This window comes from Molossus molossus, unplaced genomic scaffold, assembly GCF_014108415.1.
Source record: "Molossus molossus isolate mMolMol1 unplaced genomic scaffold, mMolMol1.p scaffold_m16_p_7, whole genome shotgun sequence".
Taxonomy (NCBI): Eukaryota; Metazoa; Chordata; class Mammalia; order Chiroptera; family Molossidae; genus Molossus; species Molossus molossus.
The window spans coordinates 44,424,270-44,443,886 of record NW_023425401.1 but is presented as its reverse complement, the minus strand read 5'-3'; the positions used below and the strand labels follow the sequence as shown (position 1 = coordinate 44,443,886).

At 35.3% G+C, this 19,617-nt stretch overlaps 1 protein-coding gene across 3 annotated transcripts in view; it reads left to right on the top strand.

Moving 5' to 3' along the window:
• MAGI2 (membrane associated guanylate kinase, WW and PDZ domain containing 2) overlaps nucleotides 1-19,617 on the top strand; it is a 1,542,253-nt gene that overhangs the window by 926,091 nt on the left and 596,545 nt on the right. For all 3 annotated transcript variants that reach the window (XM_036247106.1, XM_036247104.1, XM_036247105.1), the window contains exon 3: nucleotides 17,847-17,966. In XM_036247106.1, the coding sequence (XP_036102999.1) occupies nucleotides 17,847-17,966 (120 nt within the window). The remainder of the gene's footprint in view (nucleotides 1-17,846; nucleotides 17,967-19,617) is intronic.

Here is a 19,617-nt window from a genome sequence, read left to right as displayed (position 1 = left end):
TTAAAGCAACTTTGTATGTCTAGTATAAACATCACTTGGTCATTATGAATGATCTTTTTTTACTTATAGCTGTATTTATTTGCTAAAATATTGTAAGCATTTTCATATGTGTGTTGATGAGAAATAATAATCTATAATTTTTTTTTTTGTAATCTTGGCCTTGTTTTGGTATTAAGGTAATACTGGTCTGCTAAAATGAATTGAATATTATTGCCTCTTCCTTAGTTTGCTAAAGGAGTTTGTGTAGAATTGATATTATTCCTTCCTTAAATGTTTGACAAAATTTACCAGCAATGCTATCTGGCTCTGGAGTTTTCTTGCAGGGATAATTTTTAGTTACAAACTTGAACACACACACACACACACACACACACACACATGTGCATGCATATATGTATTTATACTATTCAGGCTATGCATGTGTTCTTAAATGTGCTTTAATTGTGTCAGGAAATTTGTTAATTTTATCTAAGTTGTCAAATGTATTGGCATCAATTTATCAATACTATCCCATTAATAAGATTTTAATATCTGTTAAATTTGTAGTGATTTTACTTCTTTCATTGCTAATGTTGGTAATTTGCATCTATTCTTGTTTCTTGAGATCAGTTGGGCTAGATTTATCAATTTTATTGATCTTTTCAAAGAACCAGCTGTTGGTTTTATTGTTTCTCTATTGCTTACTCTTTATTTTATTGACTGCTACTCTGATCTTTTTTATTACCTTTGTTCTTACTTTGGGTTTAATTTGCTGTTGGTTGAGGTCATGGAGAGGATATGACTACTTGTTGACCTGCAAACCCTACTCAGAGGCTCCTTTCCTCCTCCCCAATTCACCTGTCCTTGTGATGTATGTTCTGCACACCCTTTCCACCAAAGGAGCCATTTCCTAGGATGCTGCCTTGAGCCAGCAATTTGTTGCTGAGACCATCTGGATGGTATAAAGCCTCTATATAAACTTCTAAGATTGTGGCGGGCATGCATGGAGATCTGCTCATCTTGGGACCATGCAAGACGAGCCTCATTTGTAAAGTTACTTGCTTATTAAACCTGCCACCTACCAATTCGGAGTGGTTTGCCTCTTTCTGACATCTCTTCCTGCTGTAGGTGTCCAGTTTGCAAACTGACATTTGCTTTTCTTTTTCTAGTTCCAGATTTGAGAACTTTGTTATTTCTAATATAGATATAATGGATTACAACTGTGTAATTCCTGATTTATTACTATCTCATACATTTTGATAGTCTGTGTTTTTATTTCTACTTAGTTCAAAATAATTTCTAACTACATTTTTTATTTCTTCTTTGACCTATGGACTATTGTGCAGTGTGTTGTGTAGTTCCCAAATATTTGTGGCTTTTCTAGATGTCTCTCTTTTATTGGTTACTAATTTAATGTTATTGTGGTGAGAAAACATAATTCTTGTATTTCAGCCAAACTAAAGTATTGAAACTTATATTATGATCCAGGTATGGTCTATCTTGGTAGATCTTCTATATGCACTTAAAAAAATGTATATCATGCTGCTGTAGAGTGGAGTATCTATAAATGTCATGTTAAGTTGGTAGATAGTGTTGTTTAGGTCTGTATCTTTACTGATTTTCTGTCTGCTTGCTTTATCAGTTATTGAAAGGGATGTTGCAGTATCTGAATGTAATTGTGGACTTGTCAATTTCTCTTTGAAGTTATGTTTTTTGATTCATGTATTTTGAATCTCTGTTATAGGTATATAAACATTTAAGCTTTGTATGTCCTCGATGAATTAACTCCTTTATTATTATGAAATGACCCTCTATCTCCATCAATATTCTTTGCTGTAAAGTCTACTTTCTCTAATGCTAGCACAGCATTCCAGCTTTCATTTAATCATAGTGTGACATATTTTTTTCTATCCTTTCACTTTTACCTTATTTTTGATGTTGTTGTATTTGAAATGTATTTCTTATAGGCAGCATGGAGTTAGGACCTGCTTTTTTATTCTAATCTGATGATATTTGTTAAATTGTGTTTTTTAAAGGTTGCTTTAGGCTTTATATTATGCATCTTAAACTTACCATGTCAGCCATGAAATGATATAGCACTTCACTTGCAATATCAGAAGTTTACCATAGTACACCTCCATTCCCCTCCCCCAGCCTTTGTGCTATTGTCATACATTTTAATTCATGGTATGTTATAAACCCTATTATATATTGTTACTTTTTCTTTAAACCATCTTTTATCCTTTAAAGATATTTTAAAAAATATTTTATATTTACCAATTTAGAACTGTTTTGAGATAATTATACAGATGGCTGCAGTTGTCTGTACCTTAATAACTTGAAGTCTCCTTGATAATAGAATAATTTTTAAAGTATTTTCAGTATTTTTTCTTTCTAGTAGACAGTGTAAACACCAAATAAATATTTGTTGATATTTCTAGAAGTCATATTTCTATAATGTGACTTGTAAAAGGGAAATTCATTCTGAATAAATAAAACTTCATCTGATTCTTAATATTTGTGAGGAAATTACTTTTCTGTTGCTCAGAGCTCTTATATATTTTTAAAATGTTTGTAGCTTCGCAATTTTACAAGTTTGGGCTTTTCATTGCAAAACTGCCTCTCCTTTGTGTTTCCCAGCAATGTTCTTGATAGTGCTGAGTTATGGTCCTGGATATCTCTTTCCTAACTCAGCAACAGTTTAGATAATGGCTTAGTTCTTCCTACTTCTCCATGGGATATTTGACTACTGGTTTTATTATTCTCTTAGAGCAGAACACTTGATCTGAATATGCTCTGAATGGTGGTTTCTCACCTCTCATTTAGCTACCACTCCCACCCACTGCGCCTATCCATCTCTCAACAAAATTTATATAGAGCAGTTCTTGTGTGAGAGTGGAGTACCCTCTACTTAGGAGCCTGGCCTCTGCAGCCAGCCTGACTGGGATTTGATCCTGACTTCTGCCATCTACTAGTCCTGTGATTTGGGCAAGTTACTCAAGCTGTAAAATGCTACCCACTTTATGGAATTATTAAGAGAAATAGAAGTGCTATGCATGAGTAAAAGATAAACTGACAAAAAAAAATAGGTTCCAAAGCATGGATGCATGTAACAGACTACAGATCTCAGAGGGAAGTGGGTGTTAGTCGGGAAGAGATTAACTAAAAAATTTATATTTACATAAGCATAACCTATGAACACAGAGAATAGTGCATTCAAGGCCTGGGGGAGGGGGGGCTTTTTCTTGCTGAAATCATCTGCTAATTTTTAATATGTTCGGTAATACATTTTTTGAAACTTCTATTCTTTTGAAACTTCTACTATTTTAACCAAATTTATTCTTTGTTCAAATACATATGGACTGTTTGAGAATGAATGGTCTAATTCTCACCTGTGAAATTATTTGTATTTGTTAGAAATTTATCTGGTGATTTAAGGTAATCCCAGATAGGTTTCAAATGCATTCAGAGTTTATTCAGATCAAGTGTTCTGCCCTGAGAGAATAAAACCAGGAGTCAAATATCCCAGGGAGAAGTAGGGAGAACTAAGCCATTATCTAAACTGTTGTTGAGTTAGGGTAGAGATATCCAGGAACATAACTCAGGACTATCAAAAATGTAACTGGGAAACACAAAGAAGAGATATTTTTACAATGAAAAGTCCAAACTTGTATAATCTGACTGTAACTATCACTTTCTCTTACAAATGATATGTAGCTTGAGTCCCATGGTAGATGTGTAGCATACATACAGGGTGTTACAGATATAGCATAATAAAATTTACATGTGAACTTCACACTCAGAGGCTCAATACTTCATCTCTGGATTAAATATCTACTAAATTCCATTGGCTACAGAAGCAGTTTTGATGTCATGACAATAAGTTCAGCAAGATATAATTATTTACTGCACAACAATGCAATGACCTCAATACAAGGGCCTGTCTAGCTTCTTGAGTACCAAATATCTATATTCCTTTCTCAGGGATTTTGTCCCCTATTTTGTTTCTGTGTATTAGAAAGTTACCTGGTTCACCAGGTCTTAACACATTTTAAAAGGGACATGTATATGAAATGTTACACTTAATACTGGCCACACCATCAGAAATTGTCATATTTTTCTCTGCACTGAGGGGGTGCAACCAATGCCAGCAGTTCAGTTGCATCGTGTTGGTTTCCAAGTACAGATGTAGAAGCAAGAGCACCAAGACTCAAAAGCTCAAAAGATTTGATGCAGGACAGGTTTTTTGAAAACTACTGCTTTTGGGTTAAATCCAGCCCATGGTCTTGGGAATAAAGTGTTATTGGGAAAGAGACGTGTTTATTTGTTAACGTATTATCTGTGGCTGCTTTCACCTACAATGACAGAGTTTAGTGGTTGCCACAGGATATAGCTGTCAAAGCCTAGAAAATTCCTGTCTGACCCTTTCAGAAGAAGTTTACAGACACTTAGTCCAAAGGAACAGTTGGAATTTAAATGTTTGGAGAGATAAAAAGCTACTTAACTTTGTTCCAGGATGTTAATGCAGACATTGTTGATTTTGATATGGTTCATTCATGCCCTGTGGTCTAGTTTACCTTTCCAGTTTTATCAAATGTCAAACTCTTGAGCTCTTTATTGGAAGAGAGTGCTTAGTACCTTGGGTTTGAAAGTCAGAGGCCTATCATCAACCTATCAGGTATTAGCTCTCCAGACACTCATTCTGCTTCAGGGAGGTTTTTGAGTCAACTGCTGGACTGACAGTATTCTTATCTCTCTTTTGTTCATTGTTCAATTTAATCCTGGCAGGTCACCATGTTTTCTTATTCTTTATAAAGAAAATAAGAATTTATCTTAAAATATTTTCTCCAAAGAATCTAATACTTATTTTGATAATTCATTATTAACTCAATATTTAATGCCAGAAGTATCTTAATTAGCATTCTTTGAAAATTCCCTTAAATTTTTCTTTTTGTACTTTTAATTCATAAAAGTTTTCATAATCACTCATGATAATTGCAGTTCTCAGAAACACTGATCTAAGGGTCAATGGAAGCCAAAGGTGTTTGGTTTCATTATGATATTTTTGTGTAAAAGTATCCAACAAAGGTCACAAATGCATATTTGACAGCTCACAGTGCTCATTCCTCTTCCCTGTATCACTATCAATTTGTTGCTTAATCAGGAAGGGAGCACAATGGCCTGGAAAGAAGGACACAGGGTCCTGGTGGTTATGACAATTGCACAGAAACTGAGCCTGGTGTTCCTTCAAGCCTGAAAGGTCATGTGGATCTAGGGTATGGGGATAGTGGTTGCATGTTTTAAGTTTAAGTCTTAAAAAGGAAAATATAGTATTTTCTACCCCATCCCCCTTTTAAACCTCCAGTGTCATAACATTGTCTATTGGATGAAAAAAAAAATTCTTGGTACTTTAGTTCTGTTTTATTTTGTTTCTCAGAATGCTGATTCTTTTATTTGATCAAGTAGCCTTTCTCCATTTTGCTTCGGTTTCTTAAGGAGGAGCCAGGCCATACAACACAACATTTAATGGCTGGCCCACCATTGCACTGGTCTCAGTGGAGGGATTTGTTCCAAAATATAAGCAGATATTTTCTGCACATGACTTGGAATTAAGGGTCTATCAGCTACAGCTGAATATATATCTGCTGTAATAGTCCCCAGTTTCTCAGTATTTTTTTTCAAAATAGGGAAGTTGAGCTGCAAATTTGTGTTCTGTTTTTCGTCAATAAAAAATAGTGTGATAAACCTTTAATTAATACAATACCAAATATTGTGAACCTAAGATATACCAGATATGCAGAGGGTTGTCCAACTCAAGATTTTAAACATAAAAGCAACTCACCCAGGGCACCCAATGGGTACCCATTAGTACTCTTTCCCAACTCTTCTTCCTTCTTTGCCTTCCTCCATGATAGCTTGGCATGTGTATACTTGAGAACTTCAATAAATACAAATTGGTCACTAAATAGATGATTTGTGCCATATGAAATGACAAGTATTTCAGTATTTTGAAATCCTTGAATAGTTAACTGCCTTTTTATCTTCATCGGGACTTTCTGGTATTCTGTAACCTCTGTATTCTGTGATCTACCTTGGACATTTCAGAATATAGAATACCATAGAGACATATGCTGATACTAAAAGTTAATGTCATTGCAAGATTCTAATAGAGATGAAATGGTAAGGTTATGATCCACTAAATCTTCTCTATGCAATGAAGGTCAAGGAGTAGAGGCTCTGCATTGCTCAGTGGGCTGGTGGTGTCTGTGCGGTTTAGTTCTGTCCCAGGTTAAGTTTACATGAGGAGAATGTAAAAGCTTCAAACTAAATATATATGGTATCTATAAAAAGTTACTGATCTTTCCTTTTTTTTTTTAACTCAGCATGTAATCTTGAAACATTATCTGTTAATAAATTAGTGAATCCAAACTTGTTTTTATTCATCCTATAGAATGCCAGATATAGGACATATATAAACTAAATATGATGAATTAAAATCAAAAGTTTAAAACTGAATAAATTGGCAACAAAAGGGGCATTCATCTTCCATTCTCTTAAAAACATCAGGAAATTAATAGTCAACTCGAGAACCTTGAGATTATGGTTTGCTACCCTATTTTATCAGTAAAAGTATAGTGTTCCTTTATCCTGGAGTTAGGTTTATTATATATTGTGACAATGGATCAAAAAGCCAATAATATAGCTATCTAGGAATCTGATTTCACTTGGGTGAGTCATTTTATCATGTCCCTGTATCCATGAGCAATGGATTATCTTGAACTGTGCATTTTCATGAGAAAAGAAATATGTACAGCTAACGGTTTCCTCAGAAATCTGATGAATAGAGGAGATGGACTTTGGTGTGAAGGAATGGATAAGATTTAGGTTACTAATTCTTTGTCACCAAAGTAGTGATGATTTAGATGCTATACAATTATGAAATCAATCACTTTGCCTTAGCTTTTTCTGTGTGTGGGTGCTCGTTGTCAGCAGTCAACAATGTTGTGATATTGTCAAAAATTATGATTATTTAGTGTGGACCTTAAAATTGAAAATGTATATCTATGCATCAACTTCAAAAATGATCACCCCAAACATTGCCTGTCTTTCTTACTTAGTATCATGGCTTTTGAAATCGAGTGACAAAGGACTTGTGAATGTCAATTCTCACCTCTATCCCTCGCCAGGGACATAATTGTATAAGCGCAATCATGCAATTGATCAAAAGATACGTTTGTCTAAATAATTTGTACCAACAGAGAGCTTGTGGGTACTAATTCCACAATGCATACAGCCCATGCCGATTTAGTCTGTTTAGAACAATTGTAGACAAACTATAATTTAACATATATACCTTGGCATAGGGAAATAATGAGATGCAATTTTTTTTTGCTTGTTGAGTATGCACAAATTTTTCATTTGTGTCTTCTATTTTTTGGCATTCACCATATTTTGTTGTTCCCAATGCAAGAGATCTTCTGCTTTAGACACTTGTTTTGTCTTGCTATACTATCATTTATCACTCCTGGCAAGCTATATTCAAGCCTTTTTTGTCTTTCAGAATTTAAGTTATATTGTTGCACATATAGGACCAGGATAGTCTGAATTACTTCAAATAATCAGGAAGGTTATTTTTAAGCAAACATAAATGGAGATCAGTCCATTATTTTCCAAATTAAATGAACTTTTAAGGAAATGATGAAAGAGCGATGTGTGGCACCATAACAGAGCACTGTGGTGTTCAGTACCTCTCCTGACTGTTCACCTGGATACCAGCAAATGAAGAATGGCTTGTTTCCTCGGAACCCAGTACAGAGCTATAGATTACTTTAGGGCCAATGCCAAGGTCATGCACTACATGCTTTATATGTTGCTTTAGTTACAAGAATGATGAAACTTAACACTGCTTTTAGTTTGCTCTCTTGAATAAGGTTAGAGCAGTGGTTCTCAAATTACTGACTCAGGACTAGCAGCATTAACATCACTTGGGAAATTATTAGAAATGCAGATTCTCAGGCCCTACCCAAGACTTATTGAATCAGACGCTCTGGGTGTGACACCAGCAAACGAGTCCCCCATGTGATTTTGATGCATCCCACCTTTTCAGAGCAACTGCCTTGGGTATGATGCTGCCTCAATCCAAACTGCGAAGATGCGGAGTGGCAATGGGTGCCATATGGGGCATTAGTCTGAACTTTTATATCCAGAGATATTCAAGAAGAGGTTGTTTTTTTCTTCAAAAATTCTCTGTGTCTGAAAGATATATAACATTATTTGGATATGTCAGCTATTTTTCACCTTTTTAAAAATCTGATGGCACACATAAATTAATTACTAAAATTCTGTGACACACCAAAAAATATATTTTTTGCCAATCTGACAAAAAAAAATGTATAATTTTGATTCATTCACACCAGATGGCTATTGTTATGTTAGCTGTTGTCATTTTTTTATTTGACAATCTAAGGGAAAAGAGGTCAGTGCCCCTGGCTAAATAGTCAAGCATTGCATGTTTTAAAAATTCTTCAGGCACACTGGTTGAAAATCTCTGGTATATGTCAATGTACCTTTCCACAATAATTGACAGAACATTCTTTTAGGGGATGAGAGAGTTTTTAAACACCTACAAAGGTTTATAGCAATACACTGTTAATAAGTTAAGCCGTGGCCAGGTGCCTCAGTTGGTTGATATGTCATCCCTTACACCAAAAGGTTGCGGGTTTGATTCCTGGTCAGGGCGCATACTCAGGTTGCAGGTTTGATGCCTGGCCCTGGTGCATATGAGAGACAACTGATTGATGTTTCTCTCACACATTAATGTTTCTCTTTCTCTCTCTCTCCCTTCCTCTCTCTCTAAAGTCAATAAAAATATATCTCAGGTGAGGGTTTAAAAGAAAAAGAAAGAAAAGGAACATAAGTCAAAGTTCCTAGTGGTATTTTACAAATGAACTTATAAAATTTTCAGTGTTTCATAGAACTTCCATAGGTTCTATTGTGGCAATAAATAATTCTTATACCTAATTTAAGGTTTTACTTTCTGACCTTAACCCAATCCACTTCATCAGCTGATACGAAATCTATAAAGCTCAGATTGCTTTATAATCTATCACATATGATTCAATAGCCCAAACTATATTATTTGCTTTGCTTGCTTTAGCTTTCTCTATAAAATTGTATTTCTGGATATTATATGATTGAAAATAAATGTAATAAAACCCAAGGCTTAGGCTGATTATGTAAATATTGATTAGAGGCATTTGCCAACAAGTCTCCTCACTACTTTTATTAGAAGCATGCACAGAAATCTGGTGATGATCACACTTGCTAATGAGTGAGTGACAAACTAAAGAAGTGTCTTCAGGAAACTAAGAGTAAGTTAATTAAAGGTCAAATCCAGAGGAAGTCACTGTAGCTGTCAAGATTTATTTTCTCCAGCTTGCAGCACAGAAAGAATAGGAATAAAAAGAGAATATATTCAGAAACATGCATAAGGAAAAAATGCAGTTTCTCAGATTTTCAAACAATGATCCATCTGCTTAGAACACATTAATTATTAACAAGCGATTCCCATTCCATTGCCTCAGCAAATATGCAAAGCAGTGGGCACTGTAGAACTTCCAGCACATCAACACAGATCACAATAGGTGATTGAACTGACCATCGTCTAGGGAGTAATACTTTCTTGTCACTCAATGACTGTTTTTTTAAGATTTTACTAAAATTAAGAAATATTAGAAGGCTGAAGGGAAATGTGCTTAGAATCACATTTACCACAAATGTCATTGTTTTCTTCCTAAGGCAAAAGAAGCAATGTTCCTCCATTTAAAAAGTAGAATAAAAAAATTTCATTGGCATCCTCAGTTGCCATGGTAACAGAATGACAAGTGGCCTTCGTGTGCTTTCACAATGTATCAATAATACGGTAACCATTTGGGAGCAAATTCATTCTCTTCAGACATGTCCCTTGAGCAGAAATATTGTATGCATTCATTAACTCATGGAGGAGGTGGTATTCATGCAGTACTTAATGTAACAATTATTAAGGAAGTTGATTTTTTTTTTTTAAGAAATAAAGCAATAGGAGATAAAGCTAAGTCTCAATTTAGTAGCATTTCCTCTATTTCCGTTCTATTTAGTGTTCCTTTGGAAAAGTGGTCCAGAAGACACAAAGAATGAAATATATAAACCATAATTTGGATAATAAAATTTATCGGACTTTTCTAAGCACCACTCAGGAAAGTCCCAGCCAAATATAGAAGAGATATAAAAGAAGGCGAGCTTTGACTTTAGCTGTGTGATGAATCATCCATGTTTCTTTCTATGCTCCCTAGCTTCCACCCTTTCCCTAGTGCTGGGTGAATACTTGCTATCACTGTTGAGTCTTACTTCACTGTCGCCTCTCTATTCATAATCTTTGAATTGAGAAAGTAACTATATTTGTTTCAACATAAAACTAAGGTAAGCACCTGCTTCAGGAAATTCAGCTAAACAGTTTCTGCAGTCTATATATTAATTACCTTTAGCTACATGTTACCACTGTGCAGCACTTCATTGCATTTCAGATTATTTGCCTTGTTTTTAGAATCATATTTCTTTCCAAAGGGATGTTCATAGACCATCAATTGCATTCTCTTTCTGGTGCCAATTGAATTAATACCAACATATATATATATATATTTGGACACATAGATCTAAAATTATGCTTTTTGACTTTTGCTGTTGAAGGTCTTATGCCTGTGGATAAAATTAACCCACTAATCAGGTTTTGTGAGCCTTTCATACTTTTCAAATGACTCAACAAATGGTAAAAACTTCTTGCAACCTAGTCCATAGGCCCACCTGGTCTTAAGTATCTGTCTAACAAAACACAGAGAACCCTCCTAAGTATAAACCATTGTATCCCACATTTGAGCATGTAATTAAAGGGAATAGTGAATAAATTTATACCTCAACTCATTTCTTTCTTTTTTTTTATCCTTACCCAAGGACATTTTTTCATTTTTTGTTCAGATAGAGTGGGAGGGAGAGAGAGGAAGAGAGAGAGAGAGAAACATCGAAGTGAAAGGGACACATTGAGTGGTTGCCACCCACATGACTCAACCAGAGCTGGGGACAAACTGCAACCGAGATACATGCCCTTAGTGGGAACTGAACCCGGGTCTTTCTGGACTGTAGGTTGACGATCTAACCACTGAGCCAACCCGGCCAGGGTTTAAATCATATTTCTTTGTATCCTGACAATAAAAGGGGCAATCTGTATCCTTGGTCATCAGAAATTTTTCATTTTAAAAAGTGTTAGCCTTGCCTGTCCAGTGTGGGTCAGTGGTTGAATATCCTCCCATGAACTGAGAGGATGCTGGTTTGATTCCGTCTGGGCATATGCCTAGGTTGTGCATTTGATCCCCAGTAGGGGGCGTGCAGGCAGCAGCCAATCGATGTTTGTCTCTCTCTCATTGATCTCTCTCTCTCTCTCTCTCTCTTTCTCAAATCAATAAAAACATATCTTTACAAAAGAAATATTAGCCTAAGTGAAATGAATTCATTTAAAACTTTGATTATAATAGATCTCAAAATAAGATACCATGAACAATGTTTGTTAGAATTGTATTATTCTTAGTGGTATTAATATTATTAAAGAGGAATGAAGCAACAGGAGATAAAGACATAGTATTCATGCTTTTACTTTTTATAAAACCATTTCATATATATTATTTATTTCATTGCATAAGAAAACTGGTAATCAACTAAATTCATGACCACATACCTAAAATGTTAAATCAAAGAGAATGCAGATATTCTGAATTTCAATTCTAAGAATCTTTCTGCCATACCTTCTTTCTTTAAAAATGAGGGTGTGTGTGTGTGTGTGTGTGTGTGTGTGCACACGCGCGCACGTACTCACATGCCTCAACCAGTCATTAGAACCCACCATGTGCTACTGTATCAATCTTATGAAAATTATCTTGAAAGTTCAAAAATCTCTGTATTGGGTACTAATGTATAAGCCAAGTAATGTTTTTTTCTCTTTAGGGGTTTAGTGATTCTTTCCAAAATATAACCAGGCACTTTGTGGGTCACCTTTTGCCTCCTAGAGGTCTCTAGCCAAGCTGACATTCACCTTTGGAAAGCCTGCAGCCCACAAGTGTTACAGATCTCTGACTCCCTTCAGGTCCTTTGCAGTCTCTCTCCTCTTCAAACTTTCACTTTGGCTAAGCTAACCCTATATAATCTAAGCAACTCAACCACTAAATAGCCCATATGTGCTCATGATTTTATTTATGGTCCTTTAATAGGATTTAACTCTTTGCAGCATATTTTATAACTTACTTTTTAAAAAATACTCACCTGAGAATATTTTTCCATTGATTTTCAGATAGAGCAGGAGAAAAGGAAGGAGTGAGAGAGAGAAACATTGATATGAGAGACATTTCAATTGGTTGCCTCCTGCACGACCCTAACCAGGGCTGGGGATTGAATTACAACTGAGGTACGTGTCCTTGTCTGGAATCTAACCGGTGACTCCCTGGTCCACAGTCCAACACTCTAACCACTGAGCCAATCCAGCCAGGGCATAACTTACTTTTTAATTGTAATTTTTTTATGCTTTGTCTCTCCTTATTAGAATATAAATTCTATGAGGGAAGGGATCCTATTCTGTATTATTCAAAGAAATATCTCATATCTTGAATAATGCTTGGCATATAGTAAGTGCTCAATTAATATTTGTGGCAAGAATTCATGGGGGGGAAACTAGTGATGATGTCACTTCTGCTTTTCCAGACAGTAATACTTAACATAATACTTGAGTGTTCAATATGATCTCAATATTGTTTTTACTAACTTATATGGATTATCTCACTTGTTCTTCAAATCAACCCTTTAAAGATGCTATTAGTATTACTTCCATTTTACTGATAAGAAAACTGGAGTTAATCAAGGTAAAGGACCTTGCTCAAAGTAATGCTGACAGCAAATAGCAGAGCTCCAAGACCAAGTTGTTTGATTCCATGGCTCACTTATCTGCTATAGCATATGTTTTAAAGGTAGTTTATGTTTTCTCTAAACCAAAGAGTAATTCTGATGGTGGAAAATTTAGGCTAAATGAAAGGAGAATAATACGTGACAGGCCAGAAAGGAAGATATTTCTTTCTTTTAAATCCTCACCTGGGATACTTTTTCCATTGACATTTTTTTTCAGATAGATTGGGAGGGAAGGAGGGACAGAGAGAGAGAGAAACATCTATGTGAGAGAAACACATCAATTGCTTGACCTCCTGCATGACCCATATCAATGCCAGGGATCAAACCTGCAACCAAAATAATGCCCTTGATTGGGAATCAAACCCGAGATTCTTGGGTCTGCAGGCCCACGCTCTAACCACTGGGTCACGCTGGCCAGGGCAGGAAGATATTTGTTAAACAAAATATTTTTACTTACCTCCTCCCACATGTTCCATCAAGACAAGTTCATCTAAAGAGATTCTACAAACAGCACATCAAGAGAATTGCCTTTCATTGTCAATACAGTAATAGAATATGAGCTTTTTCTGTCATTTTTTTTAACTCTCCATATTTTCCTCTTCTTACCTTTTACCACTAAGTCTCTTGACTCCAGATTGGGTAGATAAGCCCTTTGGAGAGGGTATGTGATCAGCCTCCTGCTTTACCAGCCGTAACCCAGGAGTGCAGTGGTAAACCAAGAGGGGACAGCAGGCACACCATTGATATAGACATTGCCTGGTCCAGGAGGGCAGTTTTTGAGTGGAGAGAGTACAGAAAGGAATGATGACAGGGCATAGAATTTGCCAAGTACTTGGAGATGGAATAAAAGAGTGAGGGAGACATTAACAGAGCAGCATGATGGAGAAAATACGTTTTCATTATGCTACTTTTCTGAAATGCTGAGTCTAATCTGGCACCTGTGACGGTGGAATGAAGAAATTTTCAGATATGCAAAGTGTCACATATGTAGCTCTCATACAACCTTTGACATAAAGCTTCTAATAAATGTGCTCTGCCAAAATGAGATAAGAGACCACAAAAAGAGACATAGGGTCTGGGAAAAAGAGGATATGACAAAGAGGTAAAGTGAATTCCCCAGGATGATGGCAAAAGGTGACCCCAGGAAGGCAGCGGAGTGGTAGGCCAGTGTAGTCCATATGGGAGCAGGTCAAGGGCTCCAGGAGAGATTTCCTCAATAGGGTAAATTTGATGGGATATTAAATATACTGGTATATTTTAGAAGCTATTGATCTAGTTAGGATAGAGTTAAGTATGACAATTGATTAACACCTGGAAAACTGGAAATAAGAACATTAAATCTAGAGAAAACAAAATTCTATACAAGAAAAGAAAATTAGTACACTGTAAGTATCACCTGGGAATAGATTTACATGGTATTCTTACTGTAAACATTAAATAGTAACCTAAGAATATATTTGTTCTATTGAGAGTATAGGAGGAGGAGAGAAAGAGAAAGTAATGCACAGAAGTGTCGGCAAAACACACACACACACACACACACACACACACACAACAGTAAATCCTCATTTTATTTACCAAGAAGTCAAGGAATAATGAATAAAGTAAGAAAACAATAGACATCATAAATAAATCATTTAAAGGTGTGAAGGTAAAGCAAAAAAGAATCTATTGTAAGAGTTGAAAATGTTTGCCTCTGGATAAATGGAAAGTTGTGTGTGGGGAGATGATGACAGTCTACGTTTTTGTTTTTAAATAACTAAGCTGCCCGGCCAGTATGGCTCAGTGGTTGAGTGTCGACCCATGCACCAAGAGGTCACCAGTTCGATTCCCGGTCAGGGCACATGCCCAGGTTGTGGGCCTGATCCCCAACGGGGGGGCATGCAGGAGGCAGCCAATCAGTGGTCTCTCTCATCAATGCTTCTATCTCTCTCTCTGTCTCCCTTCCTTTCTCACTAAAAACTAATAAAGGAAAAAAATTTTTTTAAATAAATAAACTTGTAGAATTGTAGAATCTTGAAAATATTCGTATATATAACTTGGATAAAAAATAAATGTTGAAAGGAGGCAGAGGAGAAGGGATTTGTCTTAGCAAGATGAATGTACGTTTTCAATTACTGGTGAGATAATACAGACAGTGGAGGTAAAAATTAGGAAACTTCAGGGAATTTGGTTTCAAATTATTTTCCCCTTTACCAAAAAGAGAATGAACTAATATCTTCTGCTAAAAGTCAAAGCAATTGAGTATTAGAAAATGGTTGGAGTTGTGACACAGAGGAAACAGATGTGTATAATAGGATTGCCAAGCATCAGTAAACTCAAACTGACATTAGATAATCTGAATTTGTAGGGTACTTTGCCAGTGAAAGTTTATGGTTTTCTGTAACAACTGCAGTCTATGAAAGAAATAACTAATAGTGAACTTGTGGGTTTATTAAGAGTCAGGAAATGGTGAATGTGAACTAATAGAAGAGATTCTAAGTTGTTCCCAGACCCTTAATAGTTAGAGGGGCAAATGAAGCCAAATTTGGGAAATATCAGGGAAAGTAGGAGAGATCAAGAGATTGGAGGTTATAATTAGAAAGAAAAGAATGAGAAAAGAGGATGGACGATCAATGTTTAAGCTAGTAATTGCGGCATTTGAGATTATAGTGTAAAAGTTCTCAAGCAACAGTAAAATTGGCCAGCCCTTGCCAGGTGGTGTGGGTCAGTGGTTGAGCATCAACCCATGCTCCAAGAGGTCGCCGGTTCGATTCCCAGTCAAGGAACATGTCCAGGTTGTGGACCAAATCCCAGTGGGGGGCATGCAGGAGGTGACCAATCTACGTTCTCTCTCATGGATGTTTCTATCTCTCTCTCTTCCTCTCCCTTCCTCTTTCTCCAAAATCAATAAAGAAAAAAAAAAGAGAGAGAGAGAGAAATATGTCAGCCCCCAGTCCAAATAGATAGCCAATATCAAACAGGTCAACAGTCACAGGTGATACTGATGCAACTAGCCACTGGGAGCCTGTATGTCCATTGCAAGGACTCAGTCACTTTTGCCTGAGATACAAAGTATAGATGGAAAACCACCCAGTGAACCAAAGTACTGATAGTTCTTCCAAAAAGAGCACAACCACAAATTTGGCCCCAGTAGTAACTCTAGTCAAGTCAGGAGCCCTGGAAATTAACCTCAGGCTTGTGGTCCTGTGGCAAGTTGTGCTGGGAATACATCACCACATTGCAAGAAGTTAATTAATCAAGGCGTGTAGCTTCTGAAATATGTAGATAAATTAGGACGGAAAATTGAAACTTTGTTATGTGATTTTTCTTAATGATTAGAGTGTGTTCTAAATAAAGAGGAAAACAAATTGATTGCCAAAAACCATGATAATGCACTTTTAATTCACAAGGTTTAAGAACATAAAAGTCAGAATATTAGAAGTTAAGGTTTTCATAGAAACATTAATTTGACAACATTATGCATACTCAGTGTGGGAGGTTTATATTTAATAGTATAAAAACAGTAGGAAATATTGCAAAATGTGACTCAGTTAAACAAAATAAAATAACAAATTCAGGAGAAAGTCGTTAAACATGATTATGGAAAAGAGAAAATAACCTCTTTAAATCTTAAAAAGTGTTTTCAATGAAAATTACTCATTTTTACCAAGAATCAGTTTTCCCTGACACATTATATATTCTGACATTAGTTCTTGCCTCTCATTTGCAGCTCAGATTTGATTCTAATAGAGCAAAAGGAGAACTTACTGGCCATTTTCATTGCTTAGTTGATAAAGATTTTAGAGAGTGAAAATAAAAGTTAAGGGTTTGATGTATTTTTTGTTTGTTTTGTATATAAAGAATATTGAGGAGAGTTTAAATATGTAAAAGTCTGCCAGTGTACTATTACTTTGCTTACATATTTACCTTCTGCATACTATTCTCATGTATGTATTACCCAAATTCTAATCTGACCATTCAAATGTCTTATGTAGGTGGCATGGAAAAAGAAAAGAAGCTTAGGGAATGTCTATGGAACAAAGTATACCAGGAAACAAACCCACAGTCTTTCATATGTCTGTATTTTGTTTCCTGTTCATGAACTGGACAGAAGGTTCAGTAGAGCTGTACTGGGTCATGGGATGAAGATTCTGTCACTCTGGCCACATATGCTCCATTCACTTTATAGGTGATACAGGAAACAGGATTGGTGGACCCCTGCAGTAACCTGGGAGCATGTCACCTGTCAATTCAATTAGAATTAAAGGCATTAATGAAGGAAGGAAGGGAGGAAGGAAATTGTATTTGAGCATTATAATACTAACACAATTGTAAGCATTACTCAATTCTAATTATTATTTAATTTTAGGTAATAATAATTTGTGATTCTTTAAATCACATCTAAGTTATTTGTTGCAAAATTAACAAGTGAAAACAGTTTCATTTCATAAAAATATACAAATGAATTGACATTTTACGAACATCTCTATTTTCCATTGTATTTTATGTCATAGCAAAGCACTCTATAGAACAATAGAGGTCCATTCATTGAAATGAGATGAAAATTCCTGAGCTAGCAGGCTCCTGGCCCAGTCAGTATTCAGACCACCTCTTCAAAAAAGTCACAAAGGTCTGCATTTTTCACTGGAAAAAATCTATGCAGCCACATTCCAAGGCAATGAACTCTTTATAAGTGTGATGAAGAAAAATGCTTTGTATATTTACTTTAATCTTTACCCGCTTCTCTTTTCTGTTTTCAAACAAACAGAAGGACAAATGTAAACTGCCAACTAGCAGGGCGTACAAACAAGTGCTCTTGAATATTCAGAAGTATGCTGGTATTTCTAAAGTTCAACAATAAACCACTCAAAGTCTTTCTTTCATTTAAAATTTTCCTTATTCAGGCACTACAAGACCACATAAGGAGGGTGAGGTGCCCGGAGTGGACTATATCTTCATTACCGTCGAAGATTTTATGGAATTGGAGAAAAGTGGTGCTCTACTAGAAAGTGGGACTTATGAAGGTAAGCACAACTTGACTACTATGTCTGTTCCTTGTTGCATCACAGTTTTTCCTCTGAAATGTATTAAGACATCAGGTTACCAATGTGCTACTATTTTGGGATTGAAACATATTTCCTAAAGGAAGGTTAAAATAGATCTGTGTTCATTTTACTCCTAAGAATCTAAGAGAAATGTGTATGTACATATCCACTGAAGTATCTTTGTGCTTTTTCCTCCTGAGGCTAAGCTGTGATCTTGCAGATAAGGTATCTTCATCTCTAGGTAATAACTAAAATAGCACAGGGCTTGGGTTCAAAATCCTGTCATTATCTCCCCAGTTACTTCACTTCATGGTGCTAAAGCTCTAGCACAATAGCAAGTCTCCTTGTGTAGCCGAGTCAAACACGAACAACAGATGAAATTAAAACCTTGAATGTGGGAAGTAGGTTTCTATAGAAAGAGCACTGTAATATGAACCACAATCTGCCTTATTATTTACCCACTATAAATATGTAACCCAGCTGGTATCTCTGAACCTCAGTAGTCTTAGATGCAAAAGGGGGATGATAACATTAAAAAATACAAATAAATAGCATGTTGATGTGATCTTATTTATATGTTTAAGTAACATCTGCATGCATGTAGTTTATGTCTAATGAATAATGAGATTTTAAAATAATGAAAAGTAAACAATGGAAAAAACTTTTATTCCATCTTTACAGTTCTTAAGTGTAAATTGTATTTATATGTATTATTAAGTCCAAAGATGAATCTAGTTTACTGAACTGCAATTAATAGTGAGTGATATTATAAACAAAACTCATAATAGGTATATTGCTGCTTAGTCCACAAAATATCTGAGGTCTACCATCAGCAAATAAGCTGGGTTTGTTAACAGGCTCTCCACTACCTCCTTCATTTACGTGCTGATTTCCAGTAGACTATAGTATTTAAGAACTCAATATTTTTAAGTTGTTAGAAGTTAATTATTAAAATCTCCTTTTTTTACTTCACATTCTTCAGGCAATTTATGATGAGACACATCCCTAAGTTATGGTTGAGACATTTAGTTGTTTATTGCCAAATTACAAAATGTACGCAAAAATACCCAGGAAAGAAAATGGTTTTATACATGAGTCTTGTTTCTTCTTCAGATTGTCAAAAATAAATCATAGTGGAGACTGATTGAAAATATTTTAAATAAAGAAATTGTTAATCATATAAGGTACCATAAATTATGTATAAAAAATAACTGTCTAAATCATAAAAAATAATTATATGAAAGAAGCCAGTAAGTAAACAGTAAGTTTACTAGTATGTTTTCCTATGGGTTTTTTCGATGTTATTTAGTGGCATTCATTAGTTTGCATGTTTGCAATAACAATGTGTTATATTTGATTATCTTATTTAAATATACTATTTATATAGCAAAGAAACAATGTCTTAACAAACAGGAACATACCAAGAGTAGGATGATTAACAATATAACCTTTTCTCTGATTTTAAAAATAAAGACTGTATTAACTGTATAAAAGGGGAAAATATTAAACCAAATGTTCACATTAAATTTTTAATATTCTCATGATAAACTAGATGCTATGAAATTTAATATTAATATATTTTAAAATATAATCTAGCTTAAATTTTAGGTTTCAGTTGAATTTTAAGAGA